Source organism: Biomphalaria glabrata, chromosome 15 (genome assembly GCF_947242115.1).
Source record: "Biomphalaria glabrata chromosome 15, xgBioGlab47.1, whole genome shotgun sequence".
Taxonomy (NCBI): Eukaryota; Metazoa; Mollusca; class Gastropoda; family Planorbidae; genus Biomphalaria; species Biomphalaria glabrata.
Window position 1 is genome coordinate 3,655,433 of NC_074725.1, and position 26,384 is coordinate 3,681,816.

The 26,384-nt window shown below is 35.8% G+C and overlaps 1 protein-coding gene across 2 annotated transcripts in view; it reads left to right on the forward strand.

The window, feature by feature from the left end:
- The window catches only part of LOC106065647 (probable glutamate receptor), a 33,595-nt gene extending 8,308 nt beyond the window's left edge, over positions 1-25,287 (forward strand). For both annotated transcript variants that reach the window (XM_056012269.1, XM_056012270.1), the window contains exons 2-11: positions 5,509-5,672; positions 12,109-12,219; positions 12,614-12,805; positions 14,153-14,291; positions 16,135-16,332; positions 18,417-18,531; positions 19,930-20,128; positions 21,255-21,460; positions 22,477-22,708; positions 23,738-25,287. In XM_056012269.1, the coding sequence (XP_055868244.1) occupies positions 5,598-5,672; positions 12,109-12,219; positions 12,614-12,805; positions 14,153-14,291; positions 16,135-16,332; positions 18,417-18,531; positions 19,930-20,128; positions 21,255-21,460; positions 22,477-22,708; positions 23,738-23,824 (1,554 nt within the window). In that variant the 5' untranslated portion in view covers positions 5,509-5,597 and the 3' untranslated portion in view covers positions 23,825-25,287. The remainder of the gene's footprint in view (positions 1-5,508; positions 5,673-12,108; positions 12,220-12,613; positions 12,806-14,152; positions 14,292-16,134; positions 16,333-18,416; positions 18,532-19,929; positions 20,129-21,254; positions 21,461-22,476; positions 22,709-23,737) is intronic.
- Positions 25,288-26,384: the final 1,097 nt, after the last annotated feature.

The following is a 26,384-nucleotide window of genomic DNA, read 5'->3' on the forward strand; positions in this document are numbered from 1 at the left end:
GGCAAACAGACAATCGTTTTTCGTCTTACAAAGAAAACTCCTTTCTAAAAATATCTACTTTGGGAAAACCCTATACACATTGCTTGAAGTTTTTCCCATAGGCCTTGTCTAGTGGAGCTGCTTTGTTAGAATGATCTGTCTCACAAGGGGACACGACAATTCGTTCACTGACATTTCGTTCACCGACAAATCGTTCACGACTTTTCGTTCACGCGACTATTCGTTCACCAGACATTTCGTTCACCCGACAAGTCATTCACGCGACTATTCGCTCACGGACTATTCGCTCACGGACAACTTGTTCACCGACAACTTGTTCACCGACTGTTGGTTCACGACAAATCGTTCACGCGACAAATCGTTCACTAACAATTCGTTCACAGACAAATTGTTCACAGACAAATCGTTCACTGGATATTTCCAAAAACAAAAAATTGCTAGAGATCGGGCCTGATCCGAAATTCTTTGTTAATTTTTGTTTGTTTGTTGTTAATATTTTGTTAACGAGGAATGTATGTGATAAAAAATTATACTGAAAAGAAAAAAGAGATCTTAAAAGCAAGCTGAAACATTTAAAAGGGCCCTCACTTTACTATAGGTAACATTTTTACTTTCAACATGTAGGCCTTCTTTTACACTCATGTCCATCATGTAGTCTTGTTCGACCGACCCATATTTGCTTATCTTCTTAATAGCGGTCCAGATGTTTAATTAACATACCCATTTTATTGATATCTTGTTAACAAAAACAAATCTTATCTTATATAATACAGACGTTTCTTTTAAAAAAGAAGATGATTACGTCCTACACGTCATGCATTCTGCCAAGTCACTTGTTTTCCTGGCTAGCTCAGACACACTAGTATTTTTTCCACAATCCTTTTAGTGTCATTACGAGAGATAATTTAGATTTTTAACAATGGTACTAGATTTGGTACAATATATGGTTTCACTGTTCAACTCTGAACGTCACATACTATAGATACAGATCTAAGGTTAATACTTATCAATTAAGACATCTAAGAAAAAAAACAACTAATTACATATACAACTCTAGGAAATATTTTGGTTCCCTATCAAAAAATTATAATTTATCGCAATACAACAAAATAAAATTGTTTCAATAAATTTGTTATTGAGGTCCAAGCAATCAAATTAGTGTACCAATGGGTGGTCACATATAGAAACAAGTTAACTAAAATAAAAATAAAATAAAACTTCTTTTAAACTTGATGGAAAGTACTATACTAGTGCCTAGTAGATATTTTCAATGTAGACAGATTGAACAAGTGTATAGGCAATGTCCAATAAAGTTTTATTACTTCCAGAGGAGCCAGTCTGTCTAGCCCTCCACTAGGTGTTAACTAGAGTAGCCAGATGAATGGGTAGATTCCCGGTAGATGAAAAAAAAGAGGGGGTGTAAAGGTAGGCTATATTAAAGGTGAAAGTAAAAATGTTACCTATATTAAAGTGAGGGCCCGTTTACATTTTTCAGCTAGCTTGTAAGATCTCTTTTTTTTTTATTTTTTTTAATTTTAAGTACAATTTTTATCACATACTGTTCTCATTAACAAAATATCAACAACAACAACGAAATTAAATAAACTCGGATTTGACCTGATCTCTAGAATTTTTTTGCACTTGGAAATAATAGCTACAAAAGTTTTAATGTAAATAAATTAAACACGCGGCGAGAATATATAATATTAACAATATGTTACTATCCAGTGAACGATTTGTCTGTGAACAATTTGTCCGTGCCGTGAACGAATAGTCGCGTGAACGATTTGTCGCGTGAACGATTTGTCGTGAACCAACTGTCGGTGAACAAGTTGTCGGTGAACAAGTTGTCCGTGAGCGAATAGTCCGTGAGCGAATAGTCGCGTGAACGAATTGTCGGGTGAACGAAATGTCTGGTGAACGAATAGTCGCGTGAACGATTTGTCGGTGAACGAAATGTCAGTGAACGAATTGTCGTGGAACCGTCTCACAATAGGATTACATCTGTTTTGTTGGTAACTGTGTATCTAGTAGTCCAATTTGGGCCTAGTCTAGTGATGTGTTGTTGTTTGGGCCTAGTCTAGTGATGTATTGTTGTTTGGGCCTAGTCTAGTGGTGTGTTGTTGTTTGGGCCTAGTCTAGTGATGTGTTGTTGTTTGGGTCTAGTCTAGTGATGTGTTGTTGTTTGGGCCTAGTCTAGTGATGTGTTGTGTTGTTTGCTTTGCTTAGATTGCGTCTTTCTATTTCATACCGTGTTATCATTCTTTGAAGTTGTGCTCGGGGTAGAGATGTGTGACAAAAAAAAAAGGGGGCAGGGGTATTAGACCGTGAATTACTGTCCAAGTTCTGGTAGCTCCACGCGCACACTGACCAGAGAAATATCTTCACTCTACAATTTGGATACGGATCAAGATTGAGAGTGCTGGGTTTTTATTAAAACTTTTTTTTTTTTTTTTGGTAACCCCCTAGGACATCTTTTGATAGTGATTCGGCACTACACTATACAGTAAAGAATACTTTATTTCATCCCTTCCCCTTCCCCACCTTATTTCTTTTTTTTTTCAAGCTTCAATTCATTTTTTTCACATTGTTGTTACTGAATGAAGATAATTTCTACACTTGCGCTGTTAGCATGAGATGGGGTCAGGGGTCAGAGTATAAAAAAGATATTTACTGTACAGGATAGTGTTAAGCGGATAATTTAAAAAGCACTGAACACATAAATATTACCAGATTTGATCTTTAAAACTCAAGATCGTATGTACTTTAACGTTGGCTCATGACTTTTCAACTTTATTAAACAAACACACACACACGCACACAAAATGTAGCCCTTCACCTATCCTTTAGTCTGTTGGACCGTTGGGGCACCACGCAAGATGTATCGACCGTCTTTCTCCATTTCTTTGTCTTTGCCTTGCAGAATTTAAGCCATTGGTTAACATACATGACGCGTGGGACGTAATCATCTTTTTTTTTAAAAGTAATGTCTGTATTTTATAAGATAAGAAGATAAGATAAAATCTCTTTCATGTTGTCTTCCCATTGCTTTCCCTGTCTGCCTCTTTTCCTTTTTCCTGGTACTGTTCCCTGAAGGAAGTTATTTGCAAGCCCTGAAGGCCTTGTAATAAGGCCATAGAGTTTTAGTTTGCGCTTGCGTATGGTTACGTTTAATAGCATTTGACAAGTTCTTGTAGTTTGAGCCCAACTTCTGCCTTTGGCTAACGTAGACGGTGATAGCTCACCCCCACCCCACACCATTCTAAAGTCTCCAGTGAGTTAAACCCTTAGGGCTTGTCCGAGTTATTTATTATTATTTGGGGGGGGGGGGTGTAAAATTACGGAACAGAATGTTTGTGCGTGCGTGTAATGTAGCAAAGTTCATAAGGTCCAGTCTGATTGCCGTGTCCAGTCTGAACGGGGTCGTTATTAAATGACCGGAGTCAAACATCAGTGTGGTGGTCTATTGATTGAAGACGACGGCCTGTCAAGATATGACATGACCCAGATGTCACATGGCATTCGCCTCGGGCTAAGTCATCTGTAATGTGGCTTGCCAGTCATTGGCGCTCCACATCACGCGTGAGCCTCTCTAAAGATGGGAAGCTATAGAGGCGGAACCTATCAGAGTTTAAAGGCAATGATTCTCAAGCGATTGATTTCTGGGCGTTTCACTGTTTGGGGCTGTTCCCATCGTGGCAATGGCCAGAACTATCTCCCTTGAGATCAAATAAAAACTTTGAAGAAAAAAAAATACATTGTATTGTCATGCTTAAGAAATGCGATGAAATTGTTAATCATCTCTCCATTGGACCAGCTGTAGCCGTGGGATACATGAGGGAAAAAAAACTGAAGTATTATTTTTATTGGGCTTGACTCATCTTGCTCTTCCCGGAAGCTATGCAACTAGAAACATCGGGTGTAGAGTTACATGTTTCCTAAGTTTAGAACTTATTTTTAACAATTAAAATAACATTTAAAATAAACAACAGTTTATTCCTACTTTACGTTGAAATAATATAATAAATGAAACATTTATATTTTATTTTTCATTGAAAATAAAATGGAAATATATTTGGAAAGTAAAGGGGGTCGAAAGTACGACATTCGCGACATCTAAACAACCAGACTATTATGCTGACCACAGACATAAATAGTTATATGGTTCAGACTTTAAGCTTGAAATTAAATTACATTAAAATGATAAAAAATTGTTACTTGAGTTTCCAAGTCCAATCAAATACACACATTTGCACTAATTTATATTCACACATCTGGAGTTTGCGACCAAATTCCTTTTTTTTTCTGTACACCACCTTCATTCTATGAAGAAAGTGTTGGAAATTCTCGAAGTTGTCTTTGGGAAGAGATATGTTAGGGACAAGGGTTGGGGGAGCTAAGGGCGGGGTGTCAGACCGTAAATTACTGCCAGACATGTTCAGGCTGCTCCACACGTAGCGGTCATCAGAAGCCAAAAATAACACTAGAAGATGCCGTCGTCTGATTCTATGTGCAGCATGTTTCGCTAAATGTTTCACTTGGAAATTAAAATGTTTCACTTGGAAATTAAAATGTTTCACTTGGAAATTAAAATGTTTCACTTGGAAATTAAAATGTTTCACTTGGAAATTAAAATGTTTCACTTGGAAACAAATTTTTTTTTGTTGTAAACTCAGATGTTTCACTTGTTTTGTTTTTTAACTCAAATGTTCCACTTGGAAAATATTTTGTTTAACAATTAAAATGTTTTACTTATAAATAAAACTAAAATGTTTCACTTGTAAACGAACACATGCCCTGGAATGTTTCTCTCGGTTGTAAAATCATTGTTGTTGTTGTTGTTGCTATGATTTTGTTATGAATCAGCAAAATATTTATGAAATTTGAGACACAAGTTGTTGTACTCTTTGATAATATTTCTATGTTTTTGCAATACATCGATGATATTCCATTTCCTATATAGAGAAATGTATGCGCTGTAATGGAGTAACTGTTTTAATACTGACTCAAGTTGTAAACCACATAGAACCTATAAAGTATCTACACGACTACATGTACTAAGGACTGTCTCTCGTTATTTGTTTAATATCTATTGTATATTTTACAATTTACCATTTTATTGTTAATGTTTTGTTTTTTTCTTCTTTGTCCAAGCTCCCTTTAATCGAGGGTTACCGGTGTTCGCGTATCTCTGGTGGTGGTCAGCGGGTGGTGGTCAGCGAACTGGTTCATGCTGCTTGATTTGCTAATTTGACTTTTGGGGGGCAGCGAAGCTTGTGGCTATTTAGTTTTGTAAGAAATGGCGAGATAGATGTTGGAATTATTTATAAACAAAACGTTTTATCGTGGGGTATTTTTTAAAAGTCAAACTAAAACAAAGATTTGAGAACCACTGAATTGTATGGCAGCTGTGTTTACATTGTTAGTCAATATCGTTGAGTGGAAAGTTTCATATTTATAAATAGCTCATCACTGACCTAAACTTTTTAACAACTTTCTATTTCACAGAAGATCTATAGGTCAGTGTTATGCTAACGTGAAGAAGAGCTTGATCGTCAGAAGCCTGTTGCAACGTTGGCCACACAGGTCACTTAGTCATGGACACTCGGCATTGGTCAGTCCTGCTGCTGCACTTTGCAGTGTTACTAACAGAGATTCATACTGAGACTACCGTAAGTAATGCCATAGCATCTTTTAGTGCATGCCAATATCTGGACCATTGAAGACAAGCCATTTACAAAGCTTATATCAACTCACTCTGTCTGTCTGTCTGGTAAAAAGTGTGTACACGTTATTTCTCCCAAACCCATTATCCCATCAAGTTGAAACTTCGCACACTTATTCATTGACATAGACAAGACATGAATCAATTTTAAAAAAAAAGTAGCCAATTAGACAATTAATTACTGTAACTGTAAATCATTATTTTGCTTAATAGGAACAAGGGAAACTAATACTTTAGTATTCAATATATGTCTAAATGTGTTGGGTTTAGTCCCCTTAAATAATTGTTAACACTATTTCTCCCTCACGCATTCTCCGATCGAGTTGATACTAAAAATAGTTAGTTATTGTACCTAACAAAACATGAATCAATAAACAAAAATTAACCAATTAGTCAATTAATTATTGGTAATTAATTATTTTGTTTGATATCGAATAAGGGAATTAACTTGTGCACTATAGGTAGATATAGTTTTAAGGATGGGGGTTCTTCCCCTTTAGAAAAGCTTTTAAAAAAAGAGTTTTGTATATTTTACTTGTTTGTTGTTTTAATTACTTTTCTATTGTGCAATTTTTACGGCATGCTTAGAACGCTATGGTCTAAATTTTTTTGCGGACCATTTGGGGGTCCTGGTTGAGGCGATCAGCAAACATATGTCAACCCGGATTTGAACTCACATGTTCTCGTAGATAGCAATGAGGTTTTTATCACCTAGCTTCACCTCTCCTAAGTAAAGACCCCCCCTCCCCATGCATAAACTAAGGTGTCTTTAAAGCAAAACAAATTTATGGGTGAATGAGTTATTTTTACCCCGTAATATCGCGCAGTTCATAGCTGAACAGATGATTTGTTTTGTATAGTACACTTTGTTTAATTTAAGGGTCACTTTCACCTATCACTTAGTCTGTTGGACCGTTTAGGGCACCACACAAGATCTCTCGACCGTCTTTCTCCATTCCTCTCTGTCTTTTGCCTTGGATGGAACCTCTTTCAATTTAAGGTTAATATTCTACTTCTAAATAAAAAAAAAAACATGCGGATATCTGTCAATGTGCTGTCGATGTGAATGTGTTTATGACCTATGTGTTGCGTCCTTCAGTTTCACTCTCCTCTCACTGTATGACCCTATTTTCTACGTTAACACTTTAAGAAAGCTGTATCCTTATCCACTAGATTAAATGTGAGCACGATTGAGAGTCTCCAGTTCGAATCCCGGTGTCGGCTCGGAATTTCGCATTCACCATTTTGACTCTGGAAAGTTGAGTTTCTCTAGCGTCTAGAAGCTGCAGAGACACCTGTGTACAGATACCCCCTCCACCAGATTCCCTTCTCTTATAGTCCAGAGCTCACTGTGTGAATGGAAACACACTGTCCTACAAACACCCAAGTTCATGTAATATTAATAATCGGTGTATCGTAGCATCAATATTAAATGAGAAATTGAAGCTGTAATGTTATGCTTTTTTTTTTAATGGTAGTAAACCCGTAGTTCTTAAGATTTGAATGTAATGTCAGAGAGATTTAGTTTTTACATTCTCTTGGGTAATATCTAAAACGAACTTGAAACAATTGGATATAGTCTTGTACTTTATTTTATGGGGCGTGTTGGCAGAGTGGTGAAGCGCTTTTCTTTCGAGGTGTATCAGGTTCGAGTCCTGATGTTATGATATATGTGTGTGTGTGTTTCTATGGTGACGATGAAAGAGGTTTGCGGTTGGTTGTGAATGAGGCAACATAGGTGGCGTTGTCGTCACTTGGTCTTAGGAGACGACTCTTAGTATGTCTAGAACGTGAGACTGAAAGGTTATGTTAGTGCAGTGAGTTAGATTTTATTTGGAAATATGATTACTAAAAACTGCTACATTTATTTCATTTTATCTACTTCATTTTGTCTGTATTATAAATAAAGTTATACTTAGAATTGTTCACAAGGAAGTTATTCAAGTTATTGGAAGTTTTATGAGTTACGGTATATCACGCCTACAACGGTTTAGTTGTCTACCAGAAGTTTGGTGCTACTGTAGCAACACCTGGCCTTCTTCTTCGTCCTGGTGAGAACTGTCGTTTCGAACATCTGGGTTTTTATCACGTCCATGGGTCCAGCTAACTTTGAAAGGTGTCTGATACACTTTGGGTAAATAAAAGCGCTTCGACGATGTGCTGGCCACATGACACCTTGGTTAACCGTCGGCCATAGAGGCACATAGGCTTGACTTCATTTGCTCACATAGACCGCAAGGTCTGAAAGGGCTACCATTATATTTACTTACTTTAACTTTTTTGTCGCTGTAATTGTTTTGATCTATCAGCGTTGTTATCTCAGTGAAGGTATTTATTTGTCTTCTATTGGCCTATGTGGTGAATACATGCTGTGATATTTGTATCATTAGCTTTGATCACTCGGTCGATTTGGCTGACAAAGTCCAACAAGTCACTGTACAGTGTCTGCTGTGTCGCCAATACAATTCTAACAAGTGCTCCTTCTTCCCTGGTGCCTCTAGGGAATGGAGCCAATTGCCTAAAACAGCCAGGAAAACCAATGACGTGGCCAGTTGCCTAGCTAGGGATTTGAGGGGCCGGGGGGGCTTGACCTCTTTAGGAGACCCTGCATCTTGACATGCGAGATAATAGCGTAATATTTAATGTAAAAACAAATTTCGGACACTCATTTGAGCGGGGGTGCTGGGAATTTAGACCCCCCCTCTCCCTCGACACTAGCTACGCCACTGGACGTGACAAAGTGTTAAGATTCGTGCGTAGGATGTAATGATTCTCTGTTCGGAAAGGAATTCTTCAATTTATAAAATACTACCACAATTGTTCTGTTCATGTTTTATAATGTATTAACTTTAGCGATTAACTTGTTTATCTTTGTGTCATGTAGTATTACAATGTTTTAGCTTTCGTAAGAAACAAATGATTTTACCAGCTGCAGTACAACTCTTTGAGTTGTATTTCAACCAACGATTCAGAAAGAATTAACGTCAAGCATTTTTTTCAAATCTGTGGCGTTTCTTAGTTATCTAGTCTAAGCCACCGGTTGAAAATGTTTAGGTTTTTTCTTGTATAAAATACTATCAAAACAAACTCGTTTTCAATCGTCTGATAAACCCAGACAATCAATAAACACCCAAGCCATAAGTCGACAGAAATGTTGAAGGCAAAGTGAGAAACAAAAATGAAAAATCGATTGACAGTAAACACAAAATCTATTGACTATAGAGCCTCTCTCTTTGATCATAATGTATTTCATTTTGACTTGTAATCACACAACTAGTTTCTATTGTTATGATCCGAGACTTGCCCCTCACCCGATAGACAGATGGAGAGATCAAAACGTCGGAGGATTCTCTCAGCCCAAAACACACGTACACACACACACATTGTATTTCTGTCATGAGATTGAAGTCACACGGCGCTGTATCGACACTCTGTAAAGACAGACCATAGCAGCGACGAAGGCAACAGACTGTCCTTACTTTGGTTGAGATTCTAAGGATGGAAAGAAACAGTGAAGATGAGGTTACTGGAATGACATGGGAGCAGACGAAGAAAGCTGCTTAGAACCGAGTTCGGTTCTGGGGTGGGATTGTTTTTTTGCGACCCTCACGTTCACAGAAATAAGGCTAAGTCGTATCACTTTTTCTGCCTCGATGGTTCAACAGACCTCCGACCCCCGTGTCTAATATATTGATCTCTGGCAAACACAAAAAATTCAAGAGTACGCACAATTAAATGATTTCTATTTACTCAATAAGGTGAGCAATGAGAAAGACAAAAACAGTTGAGTAATCTCCCCTTTTTTCTATTCTGACCGGACCATGACATATAATTGTGATGCTTACATTAGAATTCACCTGGCTCAAAATATAATGTTACAAAAGTTTCTACATGTTTCGGATGTTCCTTCAGAATGGAAGATTATCACACCCTAGCCCCAACCTTCCGCTGGACGGCGGTACCTTCATACACGACCCAGGCCCACACCCAATTATTATTATTTAAAACACGAGGAATTAGGAACTATTTAGAAATGCAATAGTAGGCCGCGTCTGTCTAGCTTGGTAAAAGTGTACACTCGTACTTGAACTAGCGGTAGGAACACGGGCCATCGTAATAACGTGTCTCACTACAGGTGGCACAACCAAAAGTGCATGGGCAAGAATACAAACCTATAATAATAATACTTTTATTTATAAAGCTCTGTTAAAAAAAATATAGGCTCAATGCGCTGTAATAACATTACAAACACAAACAGCTAAAATGACAATTAATCTAAAAAAGTTTTAAACAGATAGGTCTTTAAGTTGTTCTTAAAAGTGGTGCAGCATGTTGTCTATGTGATAGATTAATTTAGTGATTCTAGTGTGTCCACATGTGACATTGTTAGGTTAGTTTAAAAAAAAATAAAACGCTTTTTTTTATTTGTAAATAACTAAATTACTCCCAAAAAGAAGGGGGGGGGGGAGAGGTAATTAACCTAATTTCTATCACGTGATTCTATGTTGTATATCTGAGACTAGTTGTAAATGTGTCACTTGAGGGATTGTTTACATCGGGGCATAGTATGGATTTCACTACCTCTAGACTGCCGGCTGCCTACGAAAAACAGACATAGCCTAATAGGTTCCTCTACCCACTGTCCCACTTTGACCTACCGTTCGTCAGTTGTAGGTTGAGGACCCGATAGCTTGCAACGTACACCATCTCGTCACCCTAGAAAGGAGGGACACACATGGAGGGGCTGGGAGAGTTAGAAACCTGTACCGCCGCACCCCTTGACCCAATACTTCATAGGGTTTTACGCCTATGATTTATAGATGACACTGGGGGGTGTAACCATTTGGTCTCTCGACAATCCCTGACTGAAACAAAAAAAAAGCTGATTTGATATTAATAGAACACAAGCATTGTTGTTGAGATTAGGGGGGCATAAATCTATAGCCTAACAATTTTATCAGTAGTGAGGTTGTTTTTTTTTTCGGAGGGGGTTATCTGAGGTCGTTATCTCCAGCGCTCAAAAAGCTCGCCTTCAGTGGGGCGTCTTTATGCAATACCATTCTCTCCGGAAGCGTGCTTTCGAAACCTCGCTATGCTTGTTGAACTCACCGCGCTTTCTGATAAAAATCTCTGGTGCCCAGACAGACCCCGATACTTGCTGGCATCTATATATATATATATATATATATATATATAGGCCTACGTGAATAGTTTGGAATGGGACACTGCTTTTATTGCAGCTTTCTTTGCTAAGATCCATGAAGTCATTGCCAATGTTGACCCATTGCCAGAAAACACACTGGATGATTTTCTGTGCAGACCAGGGGACGTGATCGTGGGAGAGAATTGGTGCAAATGGGATTCTCTCCCCTTTATGAAGAGATGGAAGCCCTAAGGAGCACTGTTGTCTTCCAGGATCGTACTGCAAGTGATGCAAGACAGTCGTAATGCACGGGGAAAACCACCAAACAGCAACTTTTAGAAAGCAGATTAGGACATTATATATATATATATATGGTATAAATAAAATATTTGAACCGGTCATTATTGATTCAACAAATCAGTTGTTATAGTGTTTATATAAACATTTTAAATATTTGCTTAGTTTCATGTGTGTATTATAACATTCAATGCACATTTGAGACCAAAGTCTGAAAGTTTTGTTCGATGTTGCAAAATATGTCGACTCAGCTTTTTACTGCTTAGCCATGTGAAATAATGGACTCTTTCTTTAAGTTTAAGTTCTGACTCTATGATAAAACTTAAAATATACAAAAGGAAATTATAAACAAAAGAAAATAGAAACACTTGTATTCTACTTAGAAATATATATGTGTACCATTAATACTCTCCCAGTGGTAGTAGGTTGAGCTTTCATTCACACTAGTTAGAAATTATACAATTGTTATGTTATGGAAGAAAATAAAAGTCAGATCACATTTTCAGTTCCCAATTATTATCGACTCTCTCCTCTAGGAATTTTGAATGAGCAGTCAGAGTTGTAAAATGTTTTACTTATTTCGGATGTTCCTTCAGAGTTGAAGATAATTACTTCCTAGTCCAAACCTCCCGCAGGACGACGGGGGATGGGAGCGGGCAGGGTTTGAACCCGGGACCATCGATAAGTCCGAATGACAGTCCAGCGTGCAAACCGCACGACCAGGCAGCCCGAGTTACTTCAGGTCAAAGTCCCTATAGTTATATTGTTAGAAATAATTGACTACTGGAAAGACTTCTGATGCATTCATGATACATTTGTGACTTTGACTTGTATTTAATATTATTTCTTTATTTCTTTATTTATTATTTATGTATTTATTTTTTAAGTAATTTCCCTGATATACAGAAGAATTAATAAAAGGATTTGTTCTCCTTCCTTACAGAAACCAGACACTCCTACACCCCCTCCAAATACAACAACTACAACTGTCACAACAACCACTGGGTCTAGTACAACAGCTGGACCTAAGAAGTTGATAGCCATCACTTTACTGGTGAGTCTGTGCCCAGCTCTTCTGTGGTCATCTTGTCCCAGGAGGATAGAGCCACGGTTTCTGTTCTGGTATCAGCTGGATGGAACTGATGCTTCTATTCTGTGGTCATCTTTTGTCTAGAGAAGAAGTGATTAAACTATTGTGTAGATTATATTCTATGGTAGCTTACTACTGTACCCATTTAGCCTATAGTGACATTTATTTGATCTTATCTATATCATTTTTTCCCATGGAAATGGCAAGATGTTTCTGTTCTTCGGTCACTGAAAACATTATTTCATTAATTATTTATGTTATCTTCTAGCTCAATTAAATAATTTGATATGCCACTCTTCAATCCATTCTGATTTCTAATCCTTCCTCACATTTGTAACCCTTGATGCTTTGATCACAGGATCCTCCATTTGTGATGCATGAGGACAGAGGAACACGTTTCACAGGATTGGCCATAGAAGTCTTTCGGGAAATCGTCCAACAGACTGGCTACGATAACTTTGACCTCAAGCTACCTAACGATGCTGAGAAATATAACTGGGAGGAGTCTCTGCTACAAATAAATGACCTTGTAGGCAGATTACGATCCAATGTAAGTGGTAATATACATCTTCCTAGCAAGGAAAATTAGGTTCAAAGTTTTTAGTTATGAATATACCTACATCTGCCTTTTATGTGACTAACTTCGGTTCAGAGTTAATAGTTATGAATATATCTATGCATGTTTCTTTGGGTGACTAATTTCGGTACAAAGTTAATAGTTATGAATATACCTACATCTGCCTTTTTGGGTGACTAACCTGGATGAGAGTGTCCTGCATGTGGCAAATATAAAGTCTCTCAGCTTGAAAGAAAGTCAGTAGACAGGGTCAAGGTAAGTGTTGGGTAAGTGAAGGTCAATGAAATGACAGGAAGACCTTGCAGACATATTTTTATTTTTAAAAGTTTGCAGATCTGTAGGAAAAAAATATTCAAAAGAAAGTTCTAAGCAAGTGTTGAGAATAACTTAATCATCTAGAAAAATTACTTTGAGAGACGAAAATTCAATGAAAATTATGAAACTCTGATATAAAAACATTGAAACCTCTAAGCATTAAAAGTTTCCTTGGCAGTTCGAGATAAAATAAAAGTGGTCATAGAATGTCTTTTAATGTTTACTTTACAAGAGACATACAAGTGTCTACACACAGTAGACATTGAAAAATAAAGTGTTTTTATTAAGTTATCTTTAAAAAAAAGTGGTAATCATAAATGATTGCATTTGTTTCATATTTAATTCTGATTGCTAAAATTCTGTTTTTTTTGTTTTTGTTTTTTTTTAATAAATAAACCTGTTGAGAGAGAAATTAAATGAAATAGTATTTTAATATTTGGCTGAAGATGAAAGCATTGTAAAATAACATAGAACACTTATATCATCTTTAGGTCTTCAAGATCTACATAGAACTGTATTTGATCATGGATCACACTATTCTTTACCATCCTATTTCTTTCTTCTTTAAGAAATTATCTTTAATAAATGGATTACCCATAGAGAAGTTCTAAATAAATGGATTACCCCTACAAAAGTACAAAATAAATGGATTACCCCTTCAAAGGTACAAAATAAATGGATTACCCCTACAAAAGAACAAAATAAATGTATCACCCATATAGAAGATAAACTTATCACCCATACAGAAATACAAAACAAACTTATTAAATAATTACCAAATTTAAACAAAAATATCACCTACTGTTCTATAATTCTCATCAGAACTAGAATACTTGAGGTGAGAAAGCTTAACAGAAAAATTTAATCTCAAGGAACTACATAACATTTCTGTTATCAGTTAGTCCTGAAACTTGACTTGACATAGCCTTTAATTGTAAGCTCTGTAAATTCATTTTTGTCAGTAATCATATACTATTCATAATGTTTTCTTTTTGTTTAATACAGGAAGCAGATGTGGCCATTGGAGCCTTCACTCTAACACCTAATCTGGCGTCTGAGGTACAAGTCAGTCAGCCCATTCTCCACACTGGCTACAAGCTTTTGTACAAAATACCAGACTCCTGGCACCCAGGGGAGGCAATGGGTAACTACAGAAATTACTATTTCCCTTTAATAGATAACTATCATTATATACTACTAATTTTTGAAAATGTATTTTGCTATGTTGGTAGATACGATCAAGACATGTTTGGAAATTAGAAAAGATATTGGCTATGTTTTCTTTCTTTAGTTCACATGGTGGGTACATGTACATGAACCAAATCTATTTTAGTTTATCTAGGTTTAGTTCTCACCTTCACCAGATTAATTTATTTAGTCTGCCTAATGCACCACTAGCATATGCAACACAGAAGTCTGCCTCATTTATATTGCTATGTTTTTATGTTAAGGTCAACAGTGCTATTGTACTTCCCTTACCCTCTAATGCATCAGAATCCTGGAATGTATTTATATTCTCATCCTTGAAATGGCTTGAATGTACCTTAAGAAATATTACCCCTGGTGAATTGGTTTGAACACATACTATATTGGGAAATTTGACACATCACAGATGGATAGTATTCATGACATAATAAAAAAAAAGTCCTATCTAGGAATTAAGACTAAGACTAAGACTAAGACTAAGACTAAGACTGCTTTATTGATCCTTACGGAAATTTGTTGTGATTACAAGGACTCGTTTCTCATATAAAGACAACACAACAGAAAAATACACATAAATACAACAGACAACATAAAGAGTTCATTCAGCGACTACACACAGGTATCTTGGTGCATTTCATGTTCCCTGATCAATGAGTGGCGGTGATAGAGTCTGACCGAGTGAGGTACGAACGAGTTTTTGTACCGCTCCGTTCTTGTTTTGATTGACAGCAGTCGCCCACTTCGCGACGACCTGGCGTAGTTCTGATGGAGCGGGTGGCCGTTGTCTTCCAAGATTTTTTCGATTTTTCTTAGGCACGTTTGTTCAAAAAGTTCCTTTAAATGTGGTAATGTTGTGAGTGTAATTTTTGATGCTTTTTTAATGATGTTTTCTAGACGTTGCAACAGTTTAGAATTGATTGTATGTCTGATAGTTGACTTCCTTTACAACTGTTTTATTTGGAGCAATGCCGTGGCTTGGCCACGTTCATAGAATGCCAGTAAGTGGACTTCCACAAGACATTCTGTATGGTGATCTAACAGAAGGCAGGAGAGCCGCTGGTCGTCCACTTTTAGGGTATAAGGATGTATGCAAACGCGACATGAAGGTCTTCAAAATCAACACTATCAGCTGGGTAAAAGTAGCACTGGATAGATCCACATGGAGAGCAAGTTTAAAGGAAGTGTCCCAGATTGCAGATGTCATACACAACAGTAGTAGAAAGAAGAGTAAAAATGCAATTGCGCCTGGTGATTACAGATGCCCAACCTGTGACCGCAGCTGTGTTTCAAGGATTGGCCTTTTTAGGTTGTAAAAGTTGTAAAGGGAAAAGAATATCTCTTGAGGCGCAAAATGCCACAGATTTGGAGCAATGCTCTTTAAAGCATTCTCAATTGGGTCAACACAATGGAAACAAAAATGCCTCAATGGCTCTCCAGGGAATCAGCACCAAGACAGGAAAATATACCCTCAGTGTTAGTGTTTCAGGCAATACAGCAAAGAGGTTAGATGAATGCAAAGAAAAAAAAAGACAAGTTAAAAAAAAAACTCAGAGCAAGTGCAGACAATGAAATTGTGCTCTTCTTTGATGATAAGGAAGGAGCTTATTTGTATTAGTTTATGAAATTTGATCATTTTAAGATTGAACAAAAGTTGTATCTTAAATTTATAGAAATTGAATTTGTTTTCTTAATGTTACGTCTTTGATATAGTTCAGTGATCTTCATTTTTCTTAGTGATGTCTTGTACCAGTCTGCTTGACTCTCTTTTGTTTCTCCCACAGTGACTCTACTTCGACCTTTCTCCCCTGGACTTTGGGTTCTCATCATCTTCATGACAGTCATCACCAGTTTAGTTCTCTATGCCATTGGCAGGTTCAGCCCATACGAGGACATAGCTTTTGTGGGCAAGACCTCAACATATGAAGGCTTGAATGTACCTAATTCATTTTTATACACATACAGCACACTGATGTGGCAAGGTGGGTATTTACCTCTTACTAAAATGTAAGTAGTTAACAAAGTATGTACTAAAACATTAGAACTGTGCTAAAATTAAAATATTTCAGCATTGATGGCTCATTACAACAATGGATTCAGGATTTTCTGATAGGAAGAGAACAAACTCTAATAATAAAAGACTCTAAATCAACATCAATAACATTAAACTCAGATGTACCTCATGGAACAGTCTTATGCCCACTACTGTTTTTAATTTACGATTTACCAAATTGCATTAGTTCAGGTACAAAAGCCAAATTATTTGCAGACAATTGCATGGAATCCCCATATTGATGAAACTAAAAAAAAGCATTAGGTATTATTAAAAGAAATTTCTACATATCAAATAAGAACATAAAACTAAAATGTTATTTAACCTTGGTTAAGCCAATAATAGAATATGCATCCTCTGTATGGGACCCCTCAATTCAAGAAAACATTAAGAAACTAGAACAGACACAAAATAGAGCATCGAGATTCAAAGTAAATGAATATTCACATTTGATTAAAGTAACCCTTTAGTAAAATCAATGATTTTAGAAACCCTTCAGGATAGAAGACTTAAAAGTAAGGTAGCAATTATACATGAAACACTGAACCATAATCTTCAAAAACAAAACCTATAAAAAATACTCAGACACAAAAATAAAGGCACATTCCATATACTAGGACAAATTTTTACAAACGCTCCTTTTTCCCTAGAGCTATTAGAGCATATGAAATGGGCTGCCTGAGTCAGCCAGGAAAACCAATGACTTGGCAGAATTTAAGTCATTGATTAACATGCATGACTAGATTGACCTAGGAACATGCGTAGGACTTTTAACATTTTCTTTTTTGAATTAACGCCTGTATTTTATAAGATAAGTCAAGAAGTAATCCTGATTGAAATTAATTATAATGGCCATTGAGATTGCACAGACGAACCTACCCCCTCTGATAATGAAACAAGCATAAATATAGGAAAATCTTTGAGCCAAAGTAAAATCAAAAGACAAACATTTCTTTTGTGACACTGTAGCATATATATATATATCCTGAACAATAATCCAACATCTAGAACCACTCAGGTGCCATTTTGCGCTCTTTGACCAAGATGAAATAGCTGCAGCAGATGGTCTTAGAAAGAGATAGTTGATGAACTTTCATGAAGGCCGACGCCCCAAGAAAGCCCTAGATAAAGACAGGCACAGAAGTTGAAAAGAAAACTTACATGATCTACGGCTTTCTCTGCATCAGATTTCACATACTATGCAGGTCACATTTGAATTATCACATGAAAGACTGCACTCGTCCTTAGTCTTCAGAATGGAAGACTTGGCCATTCATTCAGCCCAACTGCCACTTCAGATTCCTACACTTTTACATTACACGCGTCTGGTCATTTCCACAACAAAGTGAATAATAAATTTATCCATAAGTCTAAATTCATTGTTTATCTCATTTGTTTGTAATTTATAAAGGCCGCAAGAATTATTCTTTGTACATAAGGCCATAGAGCATGTATAGCCATTCCATTATAAATCATTATTATATTATATTTAGTTATGATATTATATGTTTAAACACTCTTGTATTTTGTTTACTTTTGGCTTGGTTTAAGTTTACTGTGCATGTGCATCGGTCAGTACAATACTTTATCTAGTTAGAGAACTAAGTAGTGTGGAAAGACAACTTGCCAGTTCACTTGGTACAACACAGATCTTAAGACAGCGGTTCTCAACCTTTTAGTCTCAGCGACCCCTTTTTACAATCCCCCACTCTGCCGTGACACCCCCCCCCCCCCCCCGCACACACACACAGCAAGGAGAGTAGATAATAACTATCCATTTTTTGGAGGGTCTTAGGCGACCCCTGGCAAATCGCCAATCGACCCCCAAAGGGGTCGCGACCCACAGGCTGAGAACCCCTGTCTTAAGACTAACTAACTATAGGTCACACTATTCTATCATTACATCTTCATTCATTTTATGTACTTTGTGGAAAAGTATACAAGACATCTTTGACTTATTCATTCCGATGTTTTAAATATATTTTGTTGACTTTCATGAATTTCTGTTTCTAGGTTACACTGCTGCTCCGAAGTCTTTCTCTGGGAGAGTGTTAGTTTGTATCTGGTGGCTGTTCTCCATCATGACCTTAGCTTCCTACATCGCTGCTCTTAGTGTCCTGCTTTTTAGGTTAGTAGTGTAGTACTTCCACTCTACATGAGTGAAAGGAAAAATTCTTTATTTTGAAAAATGCACTAAAAAAATTATTTTAGAAATTTGACAGTTTATGCATATTTTTGTGGAAAAATTACTAGCTCTTTGGCTACATGGTGTAACCTCTGGTTCTACCATTATAATTTTTTCTGAACTAGTTAATGATCTTGGATTTTCATTTGGCGTGTGTCATTTTATCAATGAAATTGAAAAGATTTTTTTGTTTACACATTACCTGGTTTGGAGTCAGGAGGAATCTGCCTTGCAATAATTTTCTAAAACATTACAAGAAATAAATAGAATGAGAACTATTTTGTTTTTGGTTATAAATGCTTCACAATAAGATTATTTAGCTAGCTGCACTACAAGTATTGTATGTCTTAGTACTTTTTTGTGTGCACTTAGTATCAATACTGTTCTAATTTCAACTGAAAGAAAAGCATTTTTTTTCCAACAATTTTTTTTGTAATATAATGTATGTTTCAAAAGTGCTAGTTAAAATTAAATAAACATTTTTCTTCATGTTTTAATGGATACAAAATAGAACAGTGACACTCATAAGAAATGAATATTCACATTGGATTAGAGTAGCACCTTTAATAAAATCACTAAATTTAGAAAGCCTTCAGGATAGAAAACTTAAAAGCAAGGTAGCAATTATACCTGAATCACTGAACCATAATCTTCAAATTCAAAAACTAAACCTAACCTAATAAAAATACTCAGAAAGACCCAAAGATAAAGGCACATTCCTCGTTCCATATTCTAGGACAAATGTGTACAAATGCTCCTTCTTCCCTAGTGCTATTCAAGCATGGAATGGGTTGCCTGAGTCAGCCAGGAAAACCAGTGACTTAACAGAATTTAAGTCATTTATAACATGCATGACTAGATTGACCTAGGAACATGTGTAGGACATAATCATTTTCTTTATTAAAGTAATGTCTGTATTTCATAAGATAAGGTGAGATTATAATAAATAAAAAATTAGTCTCTATTGGATTACTTCATGTATATTTAATGTCCGTTTTTTGAACAATATTGGGTTCCTTTATTGAAGACTCCTTGGGAAGAAGGTTCTTTATATTTTTTTTTGTTCTTTTCTATTTCACTCATAATTGACTAACTGGCTAAAGATGATTAAAATATAAAAAGTTCTTTAAATGAGACAGGGCAATACAAATCATGGACAAATCGCTTTCAGTATTGTACTTGATTCTGTCTTTGATGGACACCATTCTCATTCATCAAGTAATTTTTCAAAATTTAGCAAATTGTTCAGGGCAGAATTCAATTTTAATGTACTTAGCAACTTATAAATCAATTTTGTAAGAATCACATCAACATCAAGATATTTGCTTGTGTCATGATCAGGGTCCCTGAAATTCGAACTTTGCCGTTTTCAAATATGGACGAATTTTGTCGTCAAAACAAAGTGGATATGTTGATTGTAGCCAATTCTTCTAGCTTCAACTACTTGAGCAACTCCAAAAGGTTATTGGAGCGTAGACTTTATCAAAAGCTGAAACCTGAAAATGTCTTTGTGGGAGATATAGACAAAGCTGTTAAAAAGGTTGGTGAAAATCTGCTCTTGACAAACAAATTATTTCACCTATAGATGTTAGTGATGCATTTCTGGTTTTCTTGCAGATTCATTATTTGATCCATTCATTTTAAAGTACTTGCATTATCACATGTTCTAATTTCTGAAATATTTTTACTACATAGTTTGTATTATATTTGTGGCTATTTTTTTTTTTTATAGTTTATAGTTGATTTTCTATAATTAATTTTTTTTGCTTCTTTTATATAGTTATTTTTTTTTATTCATTTTTGTTTTTGTTATTTTAAATTTTGTTTAAAAAAATAACACGCTCCTTTAAAAATGTTTCTAAATCTTGTGGTTTTATGTGTATCCTTTAAGTTAGCTGTGACCTGATAAGTCACACATTTCATTGTAGAGTTTTTGTTACTGAATTATCATTTTAAAAATTTTAGACCACCCCCTGCTGTACTTCTTGGTTAGTACATAATAATCTTCATGCCTGCAGTCCATTTGAACAAAACAAAAAATTGAACAGATGCAAAATGGAGTCGCAAATAAATACATTTAAATAAAGTAACAAAAACAGTAAACCATAACTTACAAATAAAAAAATATAAGTTAACTCTTTCTCTACATAATTATTTACCACATTCTGGTGGAATCAACGCTGGTATCGTCAGTTAGGAGAGAAAGAGTTAATAAAATACTCAAAAAAAGCAAAGAGCTAGTTCCATAGTCTAGGACAATCTTTCCTAGTATTATTTGAGTGGCCAGAATCATCTAGAAAAAATTGAGTTAAAGTCTCTAATGAACATGTGATTATGGTAATACAAAAATAGGGGTTGGATGTTAAAATCTTTTTTTGAAGGAAATTCTGTGATTAATAAGATAGCTGTAAGATACTCATTTTAATTTAAGTTCTCATTCAGGGTCAGTTGTCTTTGAATTGAATACCTGGTACAGTTTTGTACACTAGTCACAATATTCGTATGTAATCAAAGACTTAAAAATGATTTTGTGTTCTTCAGATGTGACTAATAGAGTGGGTGGGGGGGGCTCGTTGAGAAGTTACGACTATTCAAAGAACTTAACTTTCGAATGAGATTGAAATTTAAACTGTCATATATTAAAAGGTTTAACATTGTATTTTTAGATGATGGCTGCTGATGGGAAATTAGCTCTTTTCCTGGAGTCATCTATCGCTCAGTACCTGGCCACCCAAGATCCGTGTGACAAAATGGTGATTGGTGAAAGACTCGGTGACCATTCCATCGGCTTTATTTGTCAGAAGAACTCAACTGTTTGTGATAAATTGAATGTAGGCATTTTGAAAATGCAGGAAGATGAAAAAATAGATGTGTAAGTTGATAATGGTTAATAAGGTTTTGAGTTATACAAGTGAGACAACAAAGTGCATTATTTGGTTGGCATTCTCAGATTGAAATCCTCTTTAACTTCAAGGAGGACATTCAGTCTCGTTCTGGACTTCTGAGAAGCCTACCAGTCATCTTCACAGGATTTTACATCTAGCATTTTCTTCCTTAACTTTTCTTTAAAAGAATGTTATTACCCCTTGAACCTTAGACTTACTCGGACTTAGATCCTCCCACTCTGTTCAGCACATTGAGCGGCAGTGTCTCCACCAAGATCTGTTGCTGGCAGTATCTGAAGCCTCTTCCCACCTGTTCACTGCTCTGAGGTCATTTTTGAAAGTGTGGCACCAAATTATACAAGGACGTCCCTTTTTTGCGCTTTCCTCGTATAGTCCTCCATGTCATCGCAACTCTTGGTATGCGTAGTTCATTTTGCCGGAAAACATGTCCCCCCCCCAAACTATATGCGACGCTCTGTCACAACCTTACTAAGTGGTCGACTCCCAGTTTGGCATAGGATTTACTTGTTTGAGACCCTTGAACCATGCATCCCTAAAATGTAGAGGCACTTAAAAATAATATCTATCAAAAAGGTTGGGCAGGGGAATGAATTTTTTTTTTTGGTGGACTTCATGTTGTCATACTTGATACTTGGGACCTTAATTGAAATATCTTTATTTAACCCTATACAAAACAAGTACTTAGCATATTGAATGTGAGGAGAAAATGGTTGGTCATTGTGCTGGACATACTTTATCATCCTAAATACTCTATCATCATTAATAATAAACATTATTTTGTCATTAATATTCGTTAATAGTAAACCACTATTTTGTCATCAATATTAAACATTATAGCATCATTAACACTTGTCACTATATCATCAAAAGCATCACCTATCAAAAAGAAAAGCCTTGTTTCTCTAACCTTTCATTCTAGAAAGAAAAAAAAGAATTACAACCTATCAGCCACATCTAACAATGCTGTTGTTTTTTTTTTCAGGTTAAAAAAGAAATACTTTCAAGGTGGGTGCTTGGCAGGCAAAGGCAGAAGTTACATCTTTGAGGGTCTTCCATTTTTTGATACATTTGGTGGAGAGCCCGATGCCATCATGCCCATGTCTATCACCATCACCAGATTTTCATCAGCTTTCATCATTTTGACATTGGGGATTGTAATAGCAGGGGTCCTCCTGGTCATTGAAATTTACTGGTCCAAAAAAAGAGGTTCTCCGGTAATTATTTCTTCTTTTTTTTTTCTTCCTATTGAATTTATATCTTTATCTTGATCAATATGAATTAATAAGCTCTAAGATTTAAAATGTGATGGTTTCCCTTGAATAATATTCTCTTTCTGCAAAGATAATTTCTTAGTAACAACAAGATATAGTGAAACATCTAAATAAACAATTAGAGTGAAACACCTAATTAAAAAGTTTCTTATGGATTTCTAATGTAAAATAATTTAACATTTAAAATGAATTTTTGGGCTAAACCTGTTTTATGCAAATATTTGAAGGAAAAATAGAATCATGACGTATTAATTATTGTATTCCCTCAAATACACAAATGCTATATTCTGTTATCTATATCTATATATATCTATATATATATAATTTCTTTTACTTACTTTCTTATTCATCATCAGTCCATTCATTGCTCTCCAAAGCTCTATCATGTGATTTTTAATCAAATTTTTACCAATCAACGCCTAAACTCTTTCTTACACATTGCTGTCAGAGGGTCACGGGTCATTCCTTTGCTACTCCAAATGATGTTCACTCTGGGGGTATTTGCCCTTGTATTTGAAGGTTAGGATGTGTCTACCTTATCCACTTTTCCATGGAAGCTTCTAGAAGACAGTGAAAGTTCAGTAGGGGATACCAGCTCTCTGATACCTGATGCTCAGATACAACCCAATGCAAGACAAGAACATTTTATTTGTATTTTCTTGCTGTCTGTATTGAGTTCTATATACTCATTCTATTACCAACAATTTTCCTCACTACCACTAACTTTGCTTATAGGTCATTCACGCACTGGCAGACATATATAAATTTAGCCTTGACCCACTCTGTATTTCACCAATGATTCTCATCAGTAGTGTCCATTTTATTTATGGTGTTACTCATGCACTGGCCTATACAATTTAAAAGTTCCATTATTATGTTTCATGTTTAAAAAATATACATATTTAATAGTGGCATATTTTTTTCTTCTGTATATATATATATTTAATAATGTCATACTTTTATCTTCTGTAGGTTCCTCAAAGAATCAATCGAGGAGGTATTGATGATGATACTGAGAGAATAAGAAATGAGTACCGTGACGAGGTGGAGAGGGCATAAAGACATTGATGTTTTCATTGCATTCCTTCAGTCTGCTCACGTGTGTGTGTGGGTGTGATCTATTTTTAAAATATGTTGTTCAGAGTCCTTGTATTTTTAGTTCATGACATTTATAAGTAGCTCATTGTCAGACATTTTATGTTTAAGCCTTAGACTGAAGGATGTTGTCTACTCCACGCTGTGGATTTGTGATCACAAATGTTGATATATTTTTGTTATTTTCCTGCTTATGGTTTGATGTTGTTCATTTGTTCATCTTGTCAAACAAAAATACTATTGAGCCTTGAAAACTTGGCCTAATGGGGTGTCAGCGTAAGTGAAATTCCTGGGAGCGGGGTTACAAAAGTATGTAGTATTGGCTTGAAAATTCAAGAGAATTAACTTTTCAAATGCCATTAAACAAGGAAAGGCAGGTTACTTATATAGGCCTAGACATGGTTGTCTGGTCATGCGGTTTGCGCGCTGGACTGTCGTTCAGATTTATCGATGGTCCAGGATTCAAACCTTGCCCACTCTCATCCCCCGTTGTCCTGTGGGAGGTTTGGACTAGGAAGTAATTATCTTCAACTCTGAAGGAACATCGGAAACATGTAAAAATGTTTATAACATTTTAGACATAGAGCTTTTTACCACATTAAATCTTTGAATACAGTACCTCAGGAACATACTAAGGCTGTCCATAAGAAATAATACATGAAAAAAAACTGTCACCTTTTTTTTGTTTGTTTGCAGCTTTATTCTTAGCAACAGTCAATCCATTACCAACAAAAAAAATTTTTGCTATTGAAAATACTGAAAGGGGGTTTCTGTTGTTGAAAATATTGAAAGGTGGTTTCAACAGCATTATAGTCTCTTAGGAGCTTTGGCAGTGGAATTGCCAATGTCTTTAGTGTTTTCTCTGTAAGAGCATCAGACAATCATGCTTTCATTATGGTGTCATGTAAGATTGCATGAGGGTCAATGTGTGACAGAGTTATCTGCACTGTTGGGTTGTCTAAGTACTGTTTACAGGACTCTATGTATCAGGTTTGTTATTCAGTAGAGTGAATCAAAATAAATGGAATGACAAGTCGAGGATTTGAAAGTAGAACAAGGTTTAAAACTGCGGAGTGAATCAAAATGAATTGAATGACAACTTGGTGACTTGATGAGTTGGTTGGTGGCAATCAGTTGTATTTTATTTAGTCTAAATTTTAAGTGTATTAGGCTTTTGAAATACATTTTGAGCAATTTCTGTCAAGAGATGGTGATGCCAGCACATAATGTTGTGCTATCTTTTTTTTTTATAAAATCGCTGGGTTAGAGATATAGAGCAATTTAGTTTCAGAAACCTTTTTTTTTTTATAAAATAGCTGGGTTAGAGATATAGAGCAATTTAGTTTCAGAAACCTTTTTTTTTTTTATAAAATAGCTGGGTTAGAGATATAGAGCAATTTAGTTTCTGAAACATGTTTTTTTTATTTCATTGAGTTCAGAAATTGCAATCACATATATTTGTTTATTATCCAATAACGTCTGGCCATGGAAAAGCATACCCATGATAATGGGCTCAACTTCTTGCTTGTAGATGTATGCTTAGACAATAATACTTTCTAGAGGAATATTTGAGAATTGTCACACATTGAGAAATGTTAGTCATTTTGAGATGGCATTTTTTAAATGTATTTTTTTGTGTAAATGTAATTTTAGTGTATTTTTTTGTTGTTGTTTTGTTTTATCTCTAATTTCTTCCATCTTTTGCTGCTTTTACCTATTTTCCATTCCATGTTTTTAATGTGTCTTCAACTATGTGCCTCAAAGATCTAATTTTATGACCAACAGAAGGTATTTTTGATTTGTGAAAAATACAATATTTTTTGTTACATGAAAATTGGAATAAAATATTTTTTCTTACAAAAAAAAAAGGCTTATTTATTTCTTAGTATTATATCATTCTCCTTTATGACAAAATATGCAGGTCGCAAGTGGGTCTGTGAAGTCCTGAAGCATTGTAAGTCCTCTTTAGTAATTGTACTTACTCTTTGGTATGTCTTGAACATCTAAGTAGTGTTACATATGCTTTCTATTTCTCCGATCTTTTAATTGCATTGCTTCCCTTGTAATGTCTGCTGCTGAGAGAGACTGGAAATGTCTTTACACGATTTAATTTTATGAAAATTCTTGGGTGTTTTTTTTTATAAAAAGTCTTGGGTGGCTCTCTTGTCTAGTGGTAGGCGTCGGACTGTCATTTCGAAGATTCCCAAGGTCGTGCCTTGCCGCTCCGGTTCAGTGAACCTGCAACATGGAGGATGAAGTAAAAGTATCCATTTAGGATCTTGCGATCTATGGCCTAAGGGGACAGATGATGTAAAGCTCATCTGTTTCTAATGGTTACAGAGGGTGTCATGTGGCCAGCACATTGAACGACCGCCTTTACTTCCCCTATGTATGACATTTAGAGTTGGGTGGATTCACGGACGTCCTAAACAAGCAAAATAGACAAAATCCATTTTTAAAAAACAAAGCTTAGGCCTATCTAAAGTGGGAAGAACTCCGTCCTTAATAGGCCTACTATATCGAA